The sequence below is a fragment of the Macaca fascicularis genome, chromosome 19 (genome assembly GCF_037993035.2).
Source record: "Macaca fascicularis isolate 582-1 chromosome 19, T2T-MFA8v1.1".
NCBI lineage: Eukaryota > Metazoa > Chordata > Mammalia > Primates > Cercopithecidae > Macaca > Macaca fascicularis.
The window spans coordinates 7,225,429-7,245,328 of NC_088393.1; the positions used below are offsets into that span (position 1 = coordinate 7,225,429).

General features: G+C 52.0%; 1 protein-coding gene and 1 long non-coding RNA gene across 19 annotated transcripts in view; one reads left to right on the top strand and one right to left on the bottom strand.

Annotated features, from left to right (window-relative positions):
* SLC25A23 (solute carrier family 25 member 23) overlaps positions 1-16,784 on the bottom strand; it is a 25,740-nt gene extending 8,956 nt beyond the window's left edge. For 3 of the 18 annotated variants that reach the window (XM_015440482.4, XM_045380192.2, XM_005587705.4), the window contains exons 1-8: positions 16,488-16,784; positions 15,208-15,334; positions 14,186-14,273; positions 13,098-13,209; positions 11,264-11,422; positions 11,028-11,180; positions 10,685-10,792; positions 9,012-9,179 (exon numbers count right to left, since the gene is read on the bottom strand). In XM_015440482.4, the coding sequence (XP_015295968.3) occupies positions 9,012-9,179; positions 10,685-10,792; positions 11,028-11,180; positions 11,264-11,422; positions 13,098-13,209; positions 14,186-14,273; positions 15,208-15,334; positions 16,488-16,643 (1,071 nt within the window). In that variant the 5' untranslated portion in view covers positions 16,644-16,784. Of the gene's footprint in view, positions 1-9,011; positions 9,180-9,392; positions 9,619-10,684; positions 10,885-11,027; positions 11,181-11,263; positions 11,423-13,097; positions 13,210-14,185; positions 14,274-15,207; positions 15,335-16,487 lie in introns of those variants that run through there. The other 15 variants (XR_012428283.1, XR_012428282.1, XM_074025574.1 and 12 more) reach the window with 11 other exon arrangements.
* A 632-nt stretch (positions 16,785-17,416) lies between these two features.
* Positions 17,417-19,074, top strand: LOC141409193 (uncharacterized). Its single transcript, XR_012428285.1, has 3 exons — positions 17,417-17,775; positions 18,800-18,839; positions 18,935-19,074. It is a non-coding gene; the product is annotated as an uncharacterized lncRNA (long non-coding RNA).
* Positions 19,075-19,900: the final 826 nt, after the last annotated feature.

Below are 19,900 nucleotides of genomic sequence, written 5' to 3' on the forward strand. Positions count from 1 at the left end.
ATCTCTGGAACCTCTGCATATGTTACCCAAGATGACACAAAGGGCTTTGTAGATGGGATTCAGTTAAGGATCTTGAGATGAGATTATTTTGCATTGTTGGAGTGGCCCAATGCCATCACAAGGGTCCTTCTTTTTTTTTTTAATTATTATTATTATTCTGAGATGAAGTCTTGCTCTATCATCTAGTCTGGAGTGCAGTAGCATGATCTCAGCTCACTCCAACCTCCGCCTCCTGGGCTCAAGTGATTCTCTTGTCTCAGCCTCCCAGGTAGCTGGGACTACAGGTGTGTGCTACCACACCCGGCTAATTTTTGTATTTTTAGTAGAGACGGGGTTTCTACTGTGTTGGCCAGGATGGTCTCAATCTCCTGACCTTGTCATCTGCCTGGCTTGGCCTCCCAAACTGCTGGGATTACAGATGTGAGCCACTGTGCTTGGCCTCATTATTTTTCTTTTTATACAGATGGAGTCTCATTATGTTGCCCAGGCTGGTCTCAAACTCCTGGGCTCAAGCGATCCTCCCTCCTCAGCCTCCCAAAGTGCTGGGATGACAAGCCACCATGCCTGGCACAGGGCCCTTCTTCTTTTTTCCCCCCGGAGATGGAGTTTCGCTCTTGTTGCCCAGGCAGGAGTGCAATGGTGCAATCTCGGTTTATTGCAACGTTCGCCTCCCGGGTTCAAGCGATTCTCCTGCCTCAGCCTCTCAAATAGCTGGGATTACAAGTGTGTGCCATCATGCCCGGCTAATTTTTGTATTATTAGTAGAGACGGGGTTTCACCATGTTGGCCAGAGTGGTCTCAAACTCTTGACCTCAGGTGATCCACCTGCCCCGGCGGCTCAAAGTGCTGGGATTATAGGCGTGAGTTACCGTGCCTGGCACAAGGGCCCTTCTAAGAGCTAGAAAAGTAGGTTTAAAGACAGAAGAAGAAGCAAGAGAGAGATTGGAAGATGCTATGTTGCTGGCTTTGAAGATGGAAGGGACCACAAGCCAAGGAGTGCAGGCGGCCTCTAGAAGCTTTGTCAAGGCAAGGAAACAGATTTTCTCCTGGAGCCTCCAGAAGGAACACAGCCCTGCCAACATCTCGATTTTATAAAGCCCAGTAAGACCCCCATTTTGGATTTCTGACCTCCAGAACTGTAAGGTAATACATTTGTGTTGTTTTAAGACACTAAGTTTATAACTTGATCGCTTGCAAGAAGGGTAAAGAATAAATTAAAAACGGCAGGGTGCGGTGGCTCACGCCTGTAATCCCAGCACTTTGGGAGGCCGAGGCGGGTGGATCACGAGGTCAGGAGATCGAGATCATCCTGGCTTACACGGTGAAACCCCGTCTCTACCGAAAATACAAAAAATTAGCCGGCGTGGTGGTGGGTGCCTGTAGTCCCAGCTACTCGGGAGGCTGAGGCAGGAGAATGGCGTGAACCCGGGAGGTGGAGCTTCCAGTGAGCCAAGATCGCGCCACTGCACTCCAGCCTGGGTGACAGAGCAAGACTCTGTCTCAAAAAAAAAAAAAAAAAAAAGAATAAATTAAAAACAACAACAGCAACAAAAGGCTGGGCATGGTGACTCACGCCTTTAATCCCAGCACTTTGGGAGGCCGAGTCAAGAGGATCGTTTGAGCCCAGCAGCCAGAGACCAGCCTCAACAACATAGCGAGACTCTGTCTCTACAAAAACAAACAAACAAACAAACAAAAAAACTGGATGTGATGGTGCATGCCTGTGGTCCCAGCTACTCAGGAGGCTGAGGTGGGAGGATTGCTTGAATCCAGGAATTTCTAGTGAGCTGGAATGCATTCCAGCCTGGGCGACAAGAGTAAGACTCAGTATCAAAAAAAAAAAAAAAAAAAAAGTTGGGCCTGGTGTCTCACGCCTATAATTCCAGTGCTTTGGGAGGCTGAGGTGGGCGGATTTCTTGAGGTTAGGAGTTCGAGACCAGCCTGGCCAACATGGCAAAACTCCATCTCTCCTAAAAATACAAAAATAAACTGGTATGGTGGCAGGCACCTGTAATCCTAGCCACTCAGGAAGCTGAGGCAGGAGAATCGCCTGAACTGGGGAGGCGGAGGTTGCATCGAGGCAAGATCACACTACTGCACTCCAGCCTGGGCAATAAGAGCAAGACTCTATCTCAAAAACAAACAAACACTCTCCAAAGACAGTCCTGTGGCAGATGCTGTGAGTATACCACCTTCATCCCTTCCCACTCCAATTCAGACCTGCCGACTTCTTACTGCCAGCATCTACCCAAAGACTTTGCTTGTGGACTTTCTCTGAACCCAGGCCAGCCTGCTCTGACCACTTAGGAATGGGCAGGAAGCACTGGGAAATTAGCATCTTCAGATGCAACCTTCAAAAGACTGGCTTGGTGTATCAATACCCCAGCTCCCTCACCTCTCTGATGCAGAACGTCCTATGTTGCCTCCCACAGGTTTCTAGAGGGCTGGAATTCCATTTGCTAGGAATGGTAACTTGCTTGATAACATACTGTTATGGGTTGAATCATGTCCCCACTTTGGGGGGGAACATGTTGATGTCCTGACCCCCAGTACCTTAGAAGGTGACGTTCTTTGGAAATAGGGTCTTTGCAGATCTAATTCGTTAAGATGAGTAGGGTAGTAGGGTAGACACTTAGGCCAGTATGACTGGTGTCCATAGAGGAGAAAGACAGAGACACACAAAGACAGAGACACACATGGAGAAAGACAGCCAGGTGACAGCAGAGGCAGAGATTTGAGTGAATGTATCTACAAGCCAAAGAATGTCCAGGGTTGCTGGGAACAAGTAGAAACTGAAAGAAGGAAGGAAGGATTCTCTCCTACAAGTTTGAGAGGGAGTATGGCTCTGCTGACACCTTGATTTTGCACTTCTGGCCTCCAGAACTGTGAGACAATAACTTTCTGTTGTTTTAAGCCAACCAGTTTGTGATACTTTGTTACAGCAGTCCTAGGAAACTAACATACTCATACTGCATGCATTGACTCCCTGTCTCATTACCTCCCCAATAAATCACTCACGTCCAATAAATCCCCTCACGTCCCAGTTTCAGGGTCTATTTTGGAAGGATCTCAAACTAAGACCAAAACTATTATTATTATTATTATTATTGAGACAGGGTCTTGCTCTGTCACCCAGGCTGGAGTGCAGTGGTACAATCTCAGCTCACTGCAACCTCTGCCTCCTGGGCTCAGGTGATCCTCCCATCTCAACCTCCTGAGTAGCCAGGATTACGGCTGTGCACCACCACACCTGGCTAATTATCTTTATTTTTATTTTATTATTATTTTTTGAGACAGAGTCTCACTCTGTCACCTGGGTTGGAGTGCAATGGCACCATCTCGGCTCACTGCAACCCCACCTCCCAGGTTTAAGTTATTCTCCTGTATTAGCCTCCCAAGTAGCTGGGATTACAGGCATGTGCCACCAGGCTTGGCTAATTTTTTGCATTTTTTTTTTTTTTTTGAGACGGAGTCTTGCTCTGTTGCCCAGGCTGGAGCACAATCTCGGCTTGCTGCAACCTCCACCTCCCAAGTTCAAGCAATTCTCCTGTCTCAGCCTCCCAGGTAGCTGGGATTGCAGGCACACACCACCACAACCAGCTGATTTTTGTATTTTTAGCAGAGACGGGGTTTTACCATGTTGGCCAGGATGGTCTCCAACTCCTGACCGCAAGTGATCCGCCTGCCTCTGCCTCCCAAAGTGCTGGGATTACAGGAGTGAGCCACCACACCCCTTCCCTATTATCTCTATTTTATAGAAAAGAAACTGAAGCTCAGGGAAAGTTACTTGCCCAAAGCTACAAAATAAAGGTGAGAACTACCATTCACAGCCACATGTGAATCTAGAACTGTACGCCTGAAGGCTTTAGGGTGGCTAATCCCTTCTGAAGCCTTCTGCCAAGGTGACTGTAAGAACAAGACCTTCTTTGCCTTGTGGCTGGGAGAAGCTTGTAAGTTTCATTTCCTATGCCAGTTCTAATCCACCAGAAATTGCTGCCTGAAACTGGAATTGTGTTGAGGGGGACTCAGTGCTGTGATGGATTAGTAATGCCTAGCCCAGGCACAGACTGGGTAAAACAGGCAAGTACTTAACATTATTGCCTTTGCAACTTTAGAAGCCTTCTGTTGGGTCTAGAACAGCACTTGCCAAATAGATGTTTAATGGGTTATTATTAAGATTAATCTATTGAAAAGAAGTTCTAAAGATGGCTGGGTGCAGTGGCTCATGCCTATAATCCCAGCACTTGTTTTTTTCTTTTTTTTTTTTTTTAGAGATGCAATCTTGCTCTCTTGCCCAGGCTGGAGTGCAGTGGCGCGATCTCGGCTCACAGCAACCTCTGCCTCCCAGGTTCAAGCAATTCTCCTGTCTCAGCTTCCTGAGTAGCTGGGATTACAGGTGCCCACCACCACACCCAGCTATTTTTTGTATTTTTAGTAGAGACGGGGTTTCACCATGTTGACCAGGATGGTCTTGATCTCATGACCTTGTGATCAACCTGCCTCGGCCTCCGAAAGTGCTGGGATTACAGGTGTGAGCCACCGCGTCTGGCAACCCCAGCATTTTGGGAAGACGAGGTGGGCGGATCACTTGAGGTCAGGAGTTCAAGACTAGCCTGGCCAACATGGTGAAACCCTGTCTCTACTAAAAATACAAAAATTAGCCTGGCGTGGTGGCGCGCACCTGTAATCCCAGCTACTTGGGAGGCTGAGGCAGCAGAATTGCTTGAATCCAGGAGGCAGAGGTTGGAGTGAGCTGAGATCGTACCACTGCACTCCAGCCTGGGTGAGAGAGAGAGAGACTTTGTCTCAAAAAAAAAAAAAAGAAAAAAAAAGTTCTAAAGACTAGATTAATATGGAAAGCACTGGGTTAAAAACAAAAACGTTAAATCACTTTATTAAGAGACTTCTTGGAGCCTTTAAGGGACAAACACAGATTTTGAAACTCCAAGAGGGTCCAGGTTTCTAAAACCTCTTAGACTTCTAAAGTCCCTTTTTGGGCAAAGAATGCATTAAATAAGATTTTGCCTCCTTTCTTTTTCTTTCTTTCTTTTTTTTTTTTTGGAGACAGGGTCTTGCTCTGTTGCTGAAGCTGGAGTTCATTGGCATGATCACAGCTCACTGCAACCTCTGCCTACTGGGCTCAAGCAGTTCTCCCATCTCACCCTCCTGAGTAGTTGGGACTACAGGTGTGCACCACCACACCTGGCTCTTTTTTTTTTTTTTTCCTGAGACGGAGTCTCGCTCTGTCGCCCAGGCTGGAGTGCAGTGGCGCGATCTTGCTCACTGCAAGCTCTGCCTCCCGGGTTCACGCCATTCTCCTGCCTCAGCCTCCCGAGCAGCTGGGACTATAGGTGCCCGCCACCACATCCAGCTAATTTTTTGTATTTTTAGTAGAGACGGGGTTTCACCATGTTGGCCAGGATGGTCTCGATCTCCTGACCTCGTGATTCGCTCGGCTCAGCCTCCCAAAGTACTGTATTACAGGTGTGAGTCATGCGCTCGGCCACCTGGCTAATTTTTAAATTGTTTTGTAGAGACTGGTCTCGAACTCCTCGGCTCAAGCAATCCTCCCACCTCGGCTTCCCAAAGTGCTGGAATTACAGGCACAAGTCACTGCCCCTGGCTGCATCTTATTTCTACTCACAACTCTTTTTTTGTTTTCGAGATGGAGTTTCACTCTGTCACCTGTGCAGTGGCGAGATCTTGGCTCACTGCAACCCCCACGCCCTGCCCCGGGTTCAAGCGATTCTCCTGCCTCAGCTTCCTGAGTAGCTGGGATTATAGGTGCCCGCCACCACGCCTGGCTAATTTTTGTATTTTTAGCAGAGACGGGGTTTCACCATGTTGGCCAGGATGGTCTTGAACTCTTGACCTCAAGTGATCCACCGGCCTTGGCTTCCCAAAGTGCTGGGATTATAGGCGTGAACCACCGCGCCTGGCCTCTCCTCACACTTCTTTTTTTTTTTTTTTTTTTTTTTTTTGAGATAGAGTCTCGCTGTGTCTCCCAGGCTGGAGTGCAGTGGCGTGATCTCGGCTCACTGCAAGCTCCGCCTCCCGGGTTCACGCCATTCTCCCGCCTCAGCCTCCCAAGTAGCTGAGACTACAGGCGCCCTCCACCACGCCCGGCTAGTTTTTTGTAATTTTAGTAGAGACGGGGTTTCACCATGTTAGCCAGGATAGTCTCGATCTCCTGACCTCGTGATCCACCCGCCTCGGCCTCCCAAAGTGCTGGGATTACAGGCTTGAGCCACCGCGCCCGGCCTCCTCACACTTCTTTTTTTTTTTTTTTGAGACGGAGTCTCGCTCTGTCGCCCAAGCTGGAGTGCAGTGGCCGGATCTCAGCTCACTGCAAGCTCCGCCTCCCAGGTTTACGCCATTCTCCTGCCTCAGCCTCCCGAGTAGCTGGGACTACAGGCGCCTGCCACCTCGCCCGGCTAGTTTTTTTTTGTATTTTTTAGTAGAGACGGGGTTTCACCGTGTTAGCCAGGATGGTCTTGATCTCCTGACCTCGTGATCCGCCCGTCTCGGCCTCCCAAAGTGCTGGGATTACAGGCTTGAGCCACCGCGCCCGGCCCTCCTCACACTTCTTAATGGCTTCTTATTGCACTTAGAAGAACCTGTCTCCTGCCTTGATCAGTTCCCCCCAGCCACCTGAGACTTCCACTCCTCCAAAAGGCCATATTTGTTCTTGCTTCCGGACCTGGGTACTAGATTTGTGCACACTCCCTTGTGATAATACGCCCAACCCATGGCTTCAATGTCACCTTCTTGGAGGTGTTCCTCAACCCCCCTCCCGCCCACTGTTACTGAAGATGACAAATCCTGGCTCGTGATCTTCTGAGAGCTTTTCTAGGAGCTGAAACTATCTTATTTGCTGGTTGATTGCCTGCCTTGTTTATGGAAATGGGCATTCTAGGATGGCAGGGACCGTGCTGGTCTCAATCAACACGACATCCACAACAATCTGCACAGGGCCTAGCACAGAGTAGATGCTCAGTAAATAGTCACTAAGCGAATGAGTGAACAATAAAATGAAGGAACAAATGAATGAGTGAGCAACGGTCTTGTCTCATTTGGTTGTCTAGATGCCAGGTGCTGGGGCGGGCAGGTAAAGATGGCAGGAACAGTGTCTATTAGATCAGAATCAGCTACATAATTTGCAGGATCCAGTGCAAAATGTAAAAGGGTGAGGGTCCCTTGTTCAAAAATTATTGACCAGGTGTGGTGGCTCATACCTGTCATCCCAGCACTTTGGGAGGTTGAGGTAGGGGGGATAACCTAAGGTCAGGAGTTTGAGACCAGCCTGCGCAACACGGTGAAACCCTGTCTACTAAACATACAAAAATTAGCCAGGCATGGTGGCAGGCACCTGTAATCGCAGCTACTGGGGAGGCTGAGGCAGGAGAATTCCTTGAACCTGGTAGGTGGAGGCTGCAGTGGGCCCAGATCGTGCCACTGCACTCCAGCCTGGGCAACAGAGTGCGACTCTGTCTGAGAAAAAAAAAAAAATTAAGAATTTCAGGCCTGGCACGGTGGTTCACACCTGTAATCCTGGCACTCTGGGAGGCCGAGGTGGGTGGATCACTTAAAGTCAGGAGTTTGAGACCAGCCTGGCCAACATGGAGAAACCCCATCTGTACTAAAAATACAAAAATTAGGCTGGGCACGGTGGCTCACGCCTGTAATTCCAGCACTTTGGGAGGCCGAGGTGGGTGGATCATGAGGTCAGGAGATCGAGACCATCCTGGTTAACACAGTGAAACCTTGCCTCTACTAAAAATACAAAACAATTAGCTGGGCATGGTGGCGGGCACCTGTAGTCCCAGCTACACAGGAGGCTGAGGCAGGAGAATGGCGTGAACCCGAGAGGCAGAGCTTGCAGTGAGCTGAGATCACACCACTGCACTCCAGCCTGGGAGACAGAGTGAGACTCTGTCTCAAAAAAGAAAAAAAAAAAAAAAATTAGCCAGGCATGGTGGTGCATGCCTGTAATCCCAGCTATTCGGGAGACTGAGGCAAGAGAATTGCTTGAACCCAGGAGGTGTAGGTTGCAGTGAGCCGAGATTGCGCCATTACACTCCAGCCTGGGCGGCAAAAGCGAGACTCCATCTCAAAAATAAATAAATAAATAAAAATAATTTCAAGACAGCAGCAGCAGAGCGTTGCATCAAGCACAGGGCCCTTCTGAGCATGGGGCCCTTTGCGACTTCACAGGTCACATGCCCGTGAAGCAGGCCCTGTCTTGCATACAAAGATTTTGGAGGGAACGCTTGGGGACATCCAGGACCATGCTAATTGGGAAGACCTGGCGATCCCACTAGGAGAAGGTAAAAACTACAGATAAGGCCCCTGGAAGAAAAAGAGCAAGAACTGTCTGGACCTGCCTGCGTTGATAAAGGTCTCAAGATGCTGGTGATTGGGTGTGGTTCTTGTGGTAACAGCAGATGCTCAAATGGGCAGGCCCTGAAGATGACCTTGGCTTAGAGACAGAGGCCGGGTCTGACACGTGCTTCGGGGAAGTTGGGTGTCTTTGAGACTCATCTTTGCCTGCTTTTTCTTTTTCTTTTTTTTTTGAAAAGGAGTCTTGCTGTGTCGCCCAGGCTGGAGTGCAGTAGCGGGATGTTGGCTTACCGCAACCTCTGCCTCCCGGGCTCAAGCAATTCTCATGCCTCAGCCTCTTGGAGTAGCTGGGATTATAAGCACACACCACCATGCCCGGCTAATTTTTGTAATCTTTGCCAGCTCTTATGGTTCTGTCAGCTAGAGTGGTCCCTGACTTTCAGGTGACCCGGGAAGGCTGAACTGCTAATCAAAATTAAGTGGAGAAGTGGGAGAGTCCAATACCTGGAAGGGTTCCCCAGGATTCCCAGGTCCAAAGTGCTCCTCACTTCATAAATGCCTTTCTCTAGCTATAGAAGGTCAACCGAGCCAGCCCCAGGGGAAGGGGAAGGGGTGTCCTGTGGGCAAATCCCAGAGGGGAGCAGGGAGGGAGGGGCGGGCTGCCCACAGACCTCATAGACGGCCAGGTCGATGCCCGCATAGGGGATGATGCCCAGCACGTTGGGCAGGTAGCCGCGGTAGAAGGCACGGGGCCCCTCCCTCTCCAGGATCCGCCTGGCGCAGTCCAGCAGCCCCTTGTACTGGCCCGTCCGGCGCAAGGTCAGCCGTGTCTTCAGCACCTGGGGAGAACCTGGTTATCCCTGGAAAAGCTGCCCCCACCAAATCACTACATCCAGGAATGAAGACACCTAGAAATAGCTACTCTTGAAAACAGATGCCCTGAGAACAACCGAATTTTAAAAACCACCTACTCCAGAATCTTCTGCTATCCCCAAATCTCTATACCTAGAAATAGTTACACCTACCAAAGTGCACGCATGTGGCACCACCAGTAACTGTGTCCTGATATCTTTATTTTATTTTTTGGTCATTTCTGTAGAGATGGGGACTTGCTACGTTGCCCATGCTGGTCTCGAAATCCTGGGCTTAAGCGATTCTCCTGCCTCCACCTCCCAAAGGACTGGGATTACAGGCATGAGCCATCATTCCCAGACCTCCAGTATCTTGTTCCCTTCTGCTTTCATACAGAAACTGTAACTTTCAGCAAGCACACAGCCACTAGAAAGAAAGATGACATTTCCCAGATGCCCTGGGTATGTGGCTATGTCACTATGTCCTAGCCAAAGAAATAGAAGGAAGAGAAAGAGGTACACATGAGGTTCAGAAAGCATCCTTAGAGGTGGGGAGGTGTTTCCTCTTTTGTCTCTTCTTCCTTCTTGGCTGGACTGTGGAATGTGATGAACGGAACACAAGCAGCCACATTAGTCCACGAGGTTGTGTAACAACAAGATAGACAGAAAGAACCTGCATCTCTGACACTCTGAAGCTACCATCCCAGCCTGAAATGCTCATCTGTAGACTTTGTTGATGTGATTGAAGTTTTTCTTTCTTTTTTTTTTTTTTGAGATAGAGTCTTGCTCTGTTGCCCAGGCTGAGTGCAGTGACACGATCTTGGTTCACTGCAACCACTACCTCCCAGGTTCAAGTCATTCTCCTGCCTCAGCTTCCCGAGTAATCTGGGATTACAGGCGCCCACCACCATCCCCAGCTAATTTTTGTATTTTTAGGAAAGACGGTATTTCACCATGTTCATCAAGCTGGTCTTGAACTCCTGACCTCAGGCAATCCACCTGCCTCGGCCTCCCAAAGTGCTGGGATTACAGGCGCTAGACATCATGCCCAGTTGACATGATTTAAGTTTTCTGTCACTTTCAGAATCTGAACAATACACTGCATAACCTGAAACCTGAAATAATTTATCTGAAAACATGTAGCTAGGACAGTCTATCCTTAGAAGAGGCATAATCATAAACAGTTGGTGACACCTAGATACAACGTCCCTGGGAACGTGCACCCTATCCTTAGAGGACGCATATTTATAAACAGCTGGCTCCGGCAACTACCGTCCAAACAAGGATAACCAACACTACCTTCCCCAGAAATTATATCTCACTTGTAACACCCAGACAGGCTACATATGAAATAGCATTACTGTGATGAGCTATACTCCAAATCAGAGAGACAAATGTATAATCCCAATGGATATCATGAAATGCGGAGTGAGATGGGTACAGCAGGCCCCCCACCCTGCCATGGGGCCTCCACCGGGGTCCCTCCTTCTCACCTCCATGGGGTAAATGATGGTTTGGGCTGTGGCACCAGCCAGGGAGCCAGCCACGAAGCGCTCCTGCACATGCAGTGTCTCCTGCTGCCCCAGGATGGCCCTCTTGATCTGAGGCGGGGAGACACAGGGATGGGTAGGACCATGGGGGTTGAACCTTCCTTGCACTCCACTGTTCTCCTGGCTTCCACAGAACTGGCCTGCTGTGGGCATTCATGCAGAGGAGCAGATGCCTGATCCTGGGGAACTGTGTTCACCACCCACCCCCCAAGCCAATTCCATAAATCTTTATGTACAGCCCAGTCTTTCCTGTGGCAAGTACATTCCTCCCTGTACCTGCCCTCACCTGCTCATAGGCCATGAACTTGATAGCTGACTCAGGGGCAATCTTGAGTACATTAATACCATTGCCGCGCCACAGGGAGCGGATGCCCCCCTCGAGGACCATGCTTCGAAGCCCCCCCAGGATGTTCAGCCGGTTGGTCTTTGAGGCATGGACCTGAATGGGGAGACAACAGCTTGGAGGTCCCCTCCCACATGTCAGGCCTTGGGGAGGGGGCAGATCTCTCCAGGGTCCCTCACCTGCATGAAGACCTTGAGGCGGTCCAGAGGGGCCGTGCCTGTCCGTGACACGGCGCCTGCCACTGCGCCGGCCACCAGCTGCTTCCACCACATGCCCGTCAGTTTTTCCTGCTTTGAGAACTCATCCGGCACTGTCAGGCATTCGCCAATGTCCAGGACCTGAAGATACAGGTGCTGGGGGTGTCATGCCATGGTAGGGACAGGGAGATGTGACTCAGTCCTAAATAGGGGAGTTTCCTCCATGAATCCTAGGATACCCTAGAGTCTGCCAATGACTCTTGCTTGGAGATCCCAGAAGAGTCCTGTTGGGTCCTACCAGGTGTCACCAAAGCATCTAACCTAGCAGCCTCCTTAGAAGATCCCAATATCCTACTACCAAATCCGACCATAGGATGTGCCAAATCCCACTAAAGAATCCTGTTCAAGTATCTGCCACATAAAGATCCCTCCAGGCTGGGCATGGTGGCTCACATCTGTAGTCCCAGCACTTTGGGAGGCCAAGGTGGGAGAATTCCTTGGGGGCAGGAGTTCAAGACCAGCCTGGGCAACAGAGCAAGATCCCATCTCTACAAAAATTGGCCAGGCATGTGCCTGTAGTGCCAGCTACTCAGGAGGCCAAGGCGGGAGGATTGCTTGAGCCCAGGAGTTCGAGGCTACAATGAGCTATGATCATACAACTGCATTCCAGCCTGGGCAACAGAGTAAGACCCTGTCTCTAATAGCAAAAAAAAAATCCCTCCAGGGCAAATGAGATTCTACTGAAAGATCCCACTCAAGGGTTTTCCATATAATGATTCCAGAAGATCCCTCCAGCGCCATACAAGATCTTACCAGGCACCTCCCATATAAGGACCCCAGTAGATCCTTCTCAGGGATCCACCAGATCTCATAGGGATCTCCTCCACAGGGAATCCCTGTGCAAGAATTATCTCCTGTCTAGAATTTCCAACCAAAGTCCCCATGAAGCCTCTGGGGTGGGAGTCTCTGGATCTCCAAAGAGGTTCTCACCGGATCCCACAGATGGATCCCCCTCCGGATGCTACAGGACACATTGCTCATAGATACTTCACCCAGGAACTAGGGTGAAGCAAATCCCCACTACCCTCTCTAGTGGCTCCCACTGGATCCTCTGAAGACTGTGTTTTTTTTTTGAGATGGAGTCTGGCTTTGTCGCCCAGGCTGGAGTGCAGTGACATGATCTTTGCTCACTGAAAGCTCTGCCTCCCGGGTTCACGCCATTCTCCTGCCTCTGCCTCTCTAGTAGCTGGGACTACAGGTGCCCGCCACTACGCCCGGCTAATTTTTTTTTGTATTTTTAGTAGAGATGGGGTTTCACCATGTTAGCCAGGATGGTCTCAATCTCCTGATCTCGTGATCCGCCTGCCTCGGCCTCCCAAAGTGCTGGGATTCCAGGCGTGAGCCACCGCGCCCAGCGAAGACTGTGGTTTTTGAACGATTCCGTTCAGTGGTAGAATCCTTTATCCAGGCAGAGAACCCAGCAGAAGGGAGCTGTGTGGGTGGAAGGTGGGAGGCCTGGTGCCCCATCTGGTGAGCTCTTTCTTTCCTGCACCCGCAACCCCCGCACGCTGTCCCCAGAGGCCCCGATGTAAGTCTCAAGGACTGCGCTTCAATCAGACAGCAGAGATGTCCCAAATGGGACCCTTGAACCCCAAGTGGAGAAAGAGGAACAGACCCTCATTCCTCAGCTGCTGCCAGTGCCTTCTCCTTCTGGAAAGTCCTGGCCCAGCCCGTCCAAGCCCAGGGGAGATCGGAGCAACGCCCCCCCGGGGAAGAGGGCACAGCCTTCAGCCAGGGAAAACCACCCCCACCTCACCGTGGAATGCTTCCAGAAATACAGCACGTCCTCCACATTTTCCAGCGAATGCAACAGGAAGTGGTCGCGCCATTCTTGCCAGTCAATGGTCATTGTGCCGTCTCGGTCCATGCTGAGGGAAGAGTGAGGGTGGAGGACAGGCTCAGTGCCTGGGGGTGGGCTAGGCTTGGGTGAAGTTCTGCTAGGTTTTGCAGTTTGGGAGGTTCAAGTCCTCATATCAACCCTATTGGAGACGTAGCAGTATTGCCATCATTTTCTTTTTTTTTTTCTTCTTTTTTTTTCTTTTGTTTTGAGACAGAGTCTCGCTCTGTCGCCCAGGCTGGAGTGCAATGGTGCAATCTCGGCTCACTGCAACCTCCGCCTCCCGGGTTCAAGAGATTCTCCTGCCTCAGCCTCCCATGTAGCTGGGACTACAGGTGCACACCACCACGCCCAGCTAATTTTTGTATTTTTAGTAGAGTCGGGGTTTCACCATGTTGGCCAGGATGGTCTCGATCTCTTGACCTCGTGATCCACCTGCCTCAGCCTCCCAAAATGCCAGGATCATAGGGGTGAGCCACCATGCCCAGCCACATTACCCTCATTTTCTAGAGGGGGAAACTGAGGCTAAGAAAGGCAACTGGTCCCAGATCTGTCTGGCTTCAATTTGAATTTTTCTTTTTTTTTTTTCCAGACAGAATCTCATTCCGTCACCCTGGTTAGAGTGCCCTGGCATGATCATGACTCACTGCAACCTCTGCCCTTTGGGTTTAAGGGATTCCCGTGTCTCAGCCTCCCAAATAGCTGGAATTACAGGCATGTGCCACCACACCCGGCCAATGTTTGTATTTTTAGTAGAGATGGGGCTTTACCATGTTGACCAGGCTGGTCTCAAACTCCTGACCTCAGGTGATCCACCTGCCTCCATCTCCCAATGTGCTGGGATTGCAGATGCGAGCCACCGCACCTGGCCAGATCTGTCTGACTTCAAAGCCCCAACATCTCAGCTGTATCCTCCTTGGGACTGGGTCTGGAGCCCAGAAGACAGAGATGGCCAAGGGGTCACTGCGTCCTGAGTTACTTTGGATTCCAGACCCCCAGTGACTCACCTGTGCAGAATTTTCTCCGCCTGCTCCAGCGTGATGGAAATGCCCAGAGCTCGGAAACTCTGTTGGATCTCAGAGACGTCAATGTGACCTGGGGAGGGGGCCGGAGGTGGGGAAGGATGTGCGTGTGAGGACACCTGGGGAGCCCCAGAACCAAGGATCAGAACAGCTTGGAATGGAGGTGGTCTAGCAAGATCAGGGGCTCCAGAAACCCAGGACGAGGTTTGCAGCAGGGCTCTGGGGGGATCCCTGACTCACTGGGGTCAGAGAGGTGGAACCGGGAAATACTGGGGCGGCTTCTCTGTTCTGTCAATGAATGAAGGAATCCAGGGGTAACTGGGGGTCTCTATGCCATGGGGAATTGAGAGGCAATATCCACAACCCAGATGCTGCTATGAGGGGACCTCTGTCCTACGGGGTACCCAGGAACAGCATAGGGTATCTTTGCCCCGTAGAAAAACCTAAGGGTGCCGGGCGCGGTGGCTCACGCCTGTAATCCCAGCACTTTGGGAGGCCGAGACGGGCGGATGACGAGGTCAGGAGATTGAGACCATCCTGGCTAACACTGTGAAACCCTGTCTCTACTAAAAAATACAAAAAAGTAGCTGGGCGAGGTGGCGGGCGCCTGTAGTCCCAGCTACTCGGGAGGCTGAGGCAGGAGAATGGCGTGAACCCGGGAGGCGGAGCTTGTAGTGAGCCGAGATTGTGACACTGCACTCCAGCCTGGGCCATAGAGCGAGACTCCGTCTCAAAAAAAAAAGAAAAAAAAAAAAAAGAAAAAAAAGAAAAACCTAAGGGTAATTATCAGGGTTCTGCCCCAGAAGGGAAAAGAGGTGGGATGGGCTGGCTGGGCCTCGAACCACCTAGCTGGGGGGTGAGGAGCGCTCCTGAAATAGCCTGTGAGTCATCGGGGAGAAGCGGCCCTCCCCCTCTCCTCCTAGGCTGCCAGTTCTAGCCCCATTGATGTCTCTAGGGCCCCCACAGCCCTATCCCTGGGGGCCTGCAGGCAGGTGGCCCCACCTTACCGTCCTGGTTCCGGTCAAGACTGTGAAACATGAGCAGCAGACGCTGTTCCCGCTCCTGGAGGTAGCGGGAAAATTCCTCCAGGTCAAGCCCGCCATCTGGGTCAGCGTCACCCTCAGAGGAGATACCCTGGCAGAGGAAAAGGGGACAGAGGTGACTCCAGCAACCTGCTCCTGATCTGGAGGGGACGCACGTCACCTTATGCCTTAGGAGCCCAGAGCCCCCAGTGCCTTGAGGAAGGGGACAGAAGGTATCACCCCACTTCTCCCTCAGTCGGCTAGCTTCTCAGTCAGATCCCTACAGCCACCACAGGTCTGTGCCGTGGGTGTGAGTGGTCTAGTTTTCCTGGTGAGCAAACTGAGGCTCTGCAAGGTCAAGCCACCAGTTCAAGGTCACAGAACCAGGAAATGGTAACCTTGGGTTCTCGTCTCTAAAGCCTGTCCTCCCAGCCGTCTCTTGTTTTTAGTTTTTATTTTTTTTTTAGGTACCTCATTCCTGTTGAACCCAACTGCCTCTTTAAAAAACCCTGTCCACATGGGGGTCCTAGGAGTTCCCTTTGGAGGCAGCCCTGGGTGACGTGGGGTAGGAGAGAACCAAGCGGAGTGGCTGAGGCCTTGGTTTTTCCCAGTTGGGAAGTGGGAGGTTGGACTGGTCTCGGGGACACTGTGGTTGTTTTAGGGCGATCTGGGGCTACAGGTGTGGGAAGGGCCTGCAAGGTGGAGGTGGGGGTGGCGGGGGGGCAAATCCTTGTGATAGGTGCATTTTCAGCTGCTGGTGACCGCAGATAGGACTGGGTCCCTGGCTGGGGCAGCCCGGGACAGTGAGCCAGGCCCTTGAACAGCCCATGAAAGGGCAGGCCAGGGAATGTAAACACAGGGACGGGGGGTAGCTGCAGGCCAGGGCAGTAGGTGCCCAGAGGATGGAGGGTGTGTCTCCTGGAGGTGGGAGCAGGGCACGTCTTGGGTTGTGCAGTCCGGAGGAGGGTGTGTCCCGGGCAGTGGGCAGGAAAGCGCCCCCATCTCTTCCCAGGCAGACGCCCCCTGCTCCCAGGGAGGGGGATCGGGTGTTGGCCGCGGAACTGCAGACTTGGGGCCTCGGCAGCCCTGTCTTGAGCGATTCCGTTAGGCCAAACACGAGTGGGTAGGGGGAAGGAGATACAGACACAGACCCTGGAGTCTAGCCACAGGTAGTCCCTGGTGGCTCCGGCCGCCCCATTCCGGGGCTTAGGTGACCGCGAGCGGGCGGGGCCGGGAGGGGAGGAGGTCCCCGGGAGTGGGGGTACCTGTTGGGCGCCGGGGTCTGGGTTGCCCCCGCCCAGCCTGGCCAGCCCCTGGCGCAACTCGTGCACGTCCACGCGGCCATCCTTGTTACTGTCCAGCTCCTCGAACAGGCGACCCCAGCGCTGCCGCCGCTCCGCGTCACCCGGGCTCCCCCGCATGGCGCCCGCCCGGGGGGGAGGGGAGGCCCGGCAGCGGCGGCCTCAGCGGGGGCTTCTCGGCTCCCCCTCCCCCCCGGGACCCCGCAGGGTCAGCTCCCGCGGCCGCCGGCTCCGCAGCCTCCGTGCAGCCCGCTGGGCTCTGGCACTTGCGGGAGGTGGTGACTGCTAGCCGTCGCCGCCCGCGCCAGAACTTGCGTCTCCTCCCCCGACCCGCATTGGGGGGAGGGGACCGAGGGCGGAGCTGGGGGCGTGGGGAGGGAATGTCTGGGATGGTCTGGTATTGCACAGCCGAGGGAACACAAGAGTTCTTTCTGGGAAGAGGGGCTAGGGAGCTCAGTGGTCTCAGAGTTCTGCCTCTGCGTGCCTCAGTTTACCCTTTTCCCCTTTGCCCAAGGGGGCAAGGTAGAGAGCTGTCGGGGATTGGGTTTCATAATCCCCTTCCACTTGACCTCCCCGCCACACCCACTAATCTTCAGGAACTCAAGTTCTCGCTTCTGCCAGACGCACGCAAGAACCCTGCAACATCTCGCTCTCTCTCTGCCCGCCCACGCCCGACACCTTCTCCTCTCGGCCGCAGAAACAGAAGATCCAGGCGCTATGCGCTCCCACTGTCCTTTCCTCCCGCCCGCGCGCCTCCTTTCTCGGTCCCACTCCGACCGGGAAACAGAAAATCAACACGCGGCGCGGCTGCAAGGTCGGTTTCCTATTGGTCAGCGCCTCCTGGGCTGAGCCCGCCCGCCCCGCCTCTTCTCCCACCTGGGCGGGGCCTCTCCGCGGACCCCCGGCTGCCGCCTGCCCGCAGTCCAACCACCTGCCAGGCGATCTTAAAGAGGCCGCGGCCGCATTGAGACGCTGCGCGGCATGGGGAGGGGGTGGCTCAATGTCCCGGGCGCGGGGTTGAGGATCCCAGTGTTCGAGCGCTGGAGGCGGGGCCCCAGCCTGTAGCACTCGCTGCACCTGCGGAATGTCCCTACTACTAGTTTCAGGCGCAGTTTCTCTATTCACCATTAGGGGGAAGGCAGCCCAGACCACTTGACAGCGAATAATAACAAAAGCTCACTTTGATTCAGTGCGTTGCACATGCCAGGGCTTTTACTCACCTCTCGCGTCGTCGTTGCCGAAACCCTATAAGGTAGGTGGTACTGGCGTTCGCACTTTGCAGATAAGGAAACGGAGGTTAACTCATTCTCCCCAGTCCTGATGCCCACTAAGGGGCAAAGTAGGGGTTTAAAGAGATCTGGGATCCTTAACCATCACTCTATCCCCTAGAAGAAATTAATCCTTTTTTTTTTTTTTTTTTTTGAAACGGAGTTTCTCTGTTGTTGCTTAGGCTGGAGTGCAATGTCGCGACCTCGGCTCACTGCAACCTCCGCCTTCCGGGTTCAAACGATTCTCCTGCCTCAACCTCCCGAGTAGCTGGGATTACAGGCGCCCGCCACCAGCCCCAGCTAATTTTTTTTATTTTTAGTGGAGACAGGGTTTCACCATGTTGGCCAGGCTGGTCTCGAACTGTTCACCTCGTGATCCATCCGCCTCGGCCTCCCAAAGTGCTGGGATTATAGACATGAGCCACCGCACCCAGCCGTGAGTTTTGTATTTTTAGTAGAGATGGAGGTTTCACCATGGGGGCCAGGCTGGTCTTGAACTCCTGATCTCAGGTGATCCTCCTGCTTCAGCCTCCCAAAGTGCTGGGATTACAGGCGTGAGTCACCAGGCCCGGCCTGGCCTAATTATTCTTTAATCATCACTCGTCACCCAAGGGTCCTCAGGAGGGGGTCTTGTTATTATCATCATCGTTTATCCAAAGATACAGCATTGGCCAGGCTCAGTGGCTTAGGCCTCTAATTCTAGCACTTTGGGAGGCTGAGATGGGAGGATCGTTTAGGGTCAGGAGTTCGAGACCAGCCTGGGCAATATAGCAAGATACCCATCTCTACCAAAAATAAATAAATAATTAAAAAAAGAAGAAGAAGAAGAAAAGAAAAGAGACAGAGAGAGAGAGAGAAAGAAAACAAAGATACAGCCGTGAGGGCACATTTGGTTCACTCCCAGCCTCTGCCTAGACAGGTGTGCCGGAACAGGTGTGCCCCAGACAAATGAGTCTCTTCTAAGAGACGCCCCTAGCAGAGGTTTTTATTCACGGTTGTTCCTTGCAGGTGCCATACAGCATGGAGTGATACAGAGGTTTTTTTCCGTGTAAGTGCCCCCAAATAGGTGTTTTCTCACAGATGCATCCTTGACAGGTAGGCCTCAGTATATGTGAGCCCCTGCCCTGATGGTTTTACCCACAGATGTGCGTCAATGTGAGTGTGCCCCATGCAGAAGTTCCAAGTTCTTCCCCTCACTTGAGCTCAATCTCATACAGGTGTTCCTCCTACAAGGTGCTTTCCCTTACCTCACAGGTATGTTTCTGAACAGGTTTCCCTCCACCCATGAATGCATTCTACAGTCTCCCGCCCCATAGGTGTGTTTCAGTTAAGTATACACCCATCTGGGTATGTTTCCATATAACCAAGTCCCATATAGGTCTACGTAAATGCAGGTATGTCTCATACAGGTATTTACAAGACACTGACACCCCAGTAATTCCCCAATACAAGTGCTGTACATTTCATAGGTGAGCCTGCAGATGTGTTCCTAAAACAGGTCTATTCCACATCAGAGTGCCTTAGCTGTTTGTGATGATAATGCAGGCGTGTTCTGTGGAGATATTGTCCACCCTGGTGGTATGTATCCATTTGGTCATATTTCTTTTCTTTTCTCTCTTTTTTTTTTTTTGACAGAGTCTTGCTCTGTCACCCAGGCTAGAGTGCAGTGGCATGACCTCGGCTCACTGCAACCTCCGCCTCCAGGGTTCAAGCGATTCTCCTGCCTCAGCCTCCCAAGTAGCTAGGATTACAAGCACCCACCACTACGCCAGCTAATTTTTGTATTTGTTTTAGTAGACACAGGGATTTCACCATCTTGGCCAGGCTGGTCTTGAACTCATGACCTTGTGATCCACCTGCCTCGGCCTCCCAAAGTGCTAGGATTACAGGCATGTGCCACCATGCCCAGCCTTGGTTATATTTCATATAACTGTGATTCAATGCAGATTTTTTTTTCTTTTTATGGGATGGAATTTCACTCTTGTTACCCAGGGTGGAGTGCAATGGCCCAGTCTCGGCTCACTGCAACCTTTGTCTCCTGAGTTCAAGCAATTCTCCTGCCTCAGCCCCCGAGTAGCTGAGATTACTGGTGCCTGCCACCACACTCAG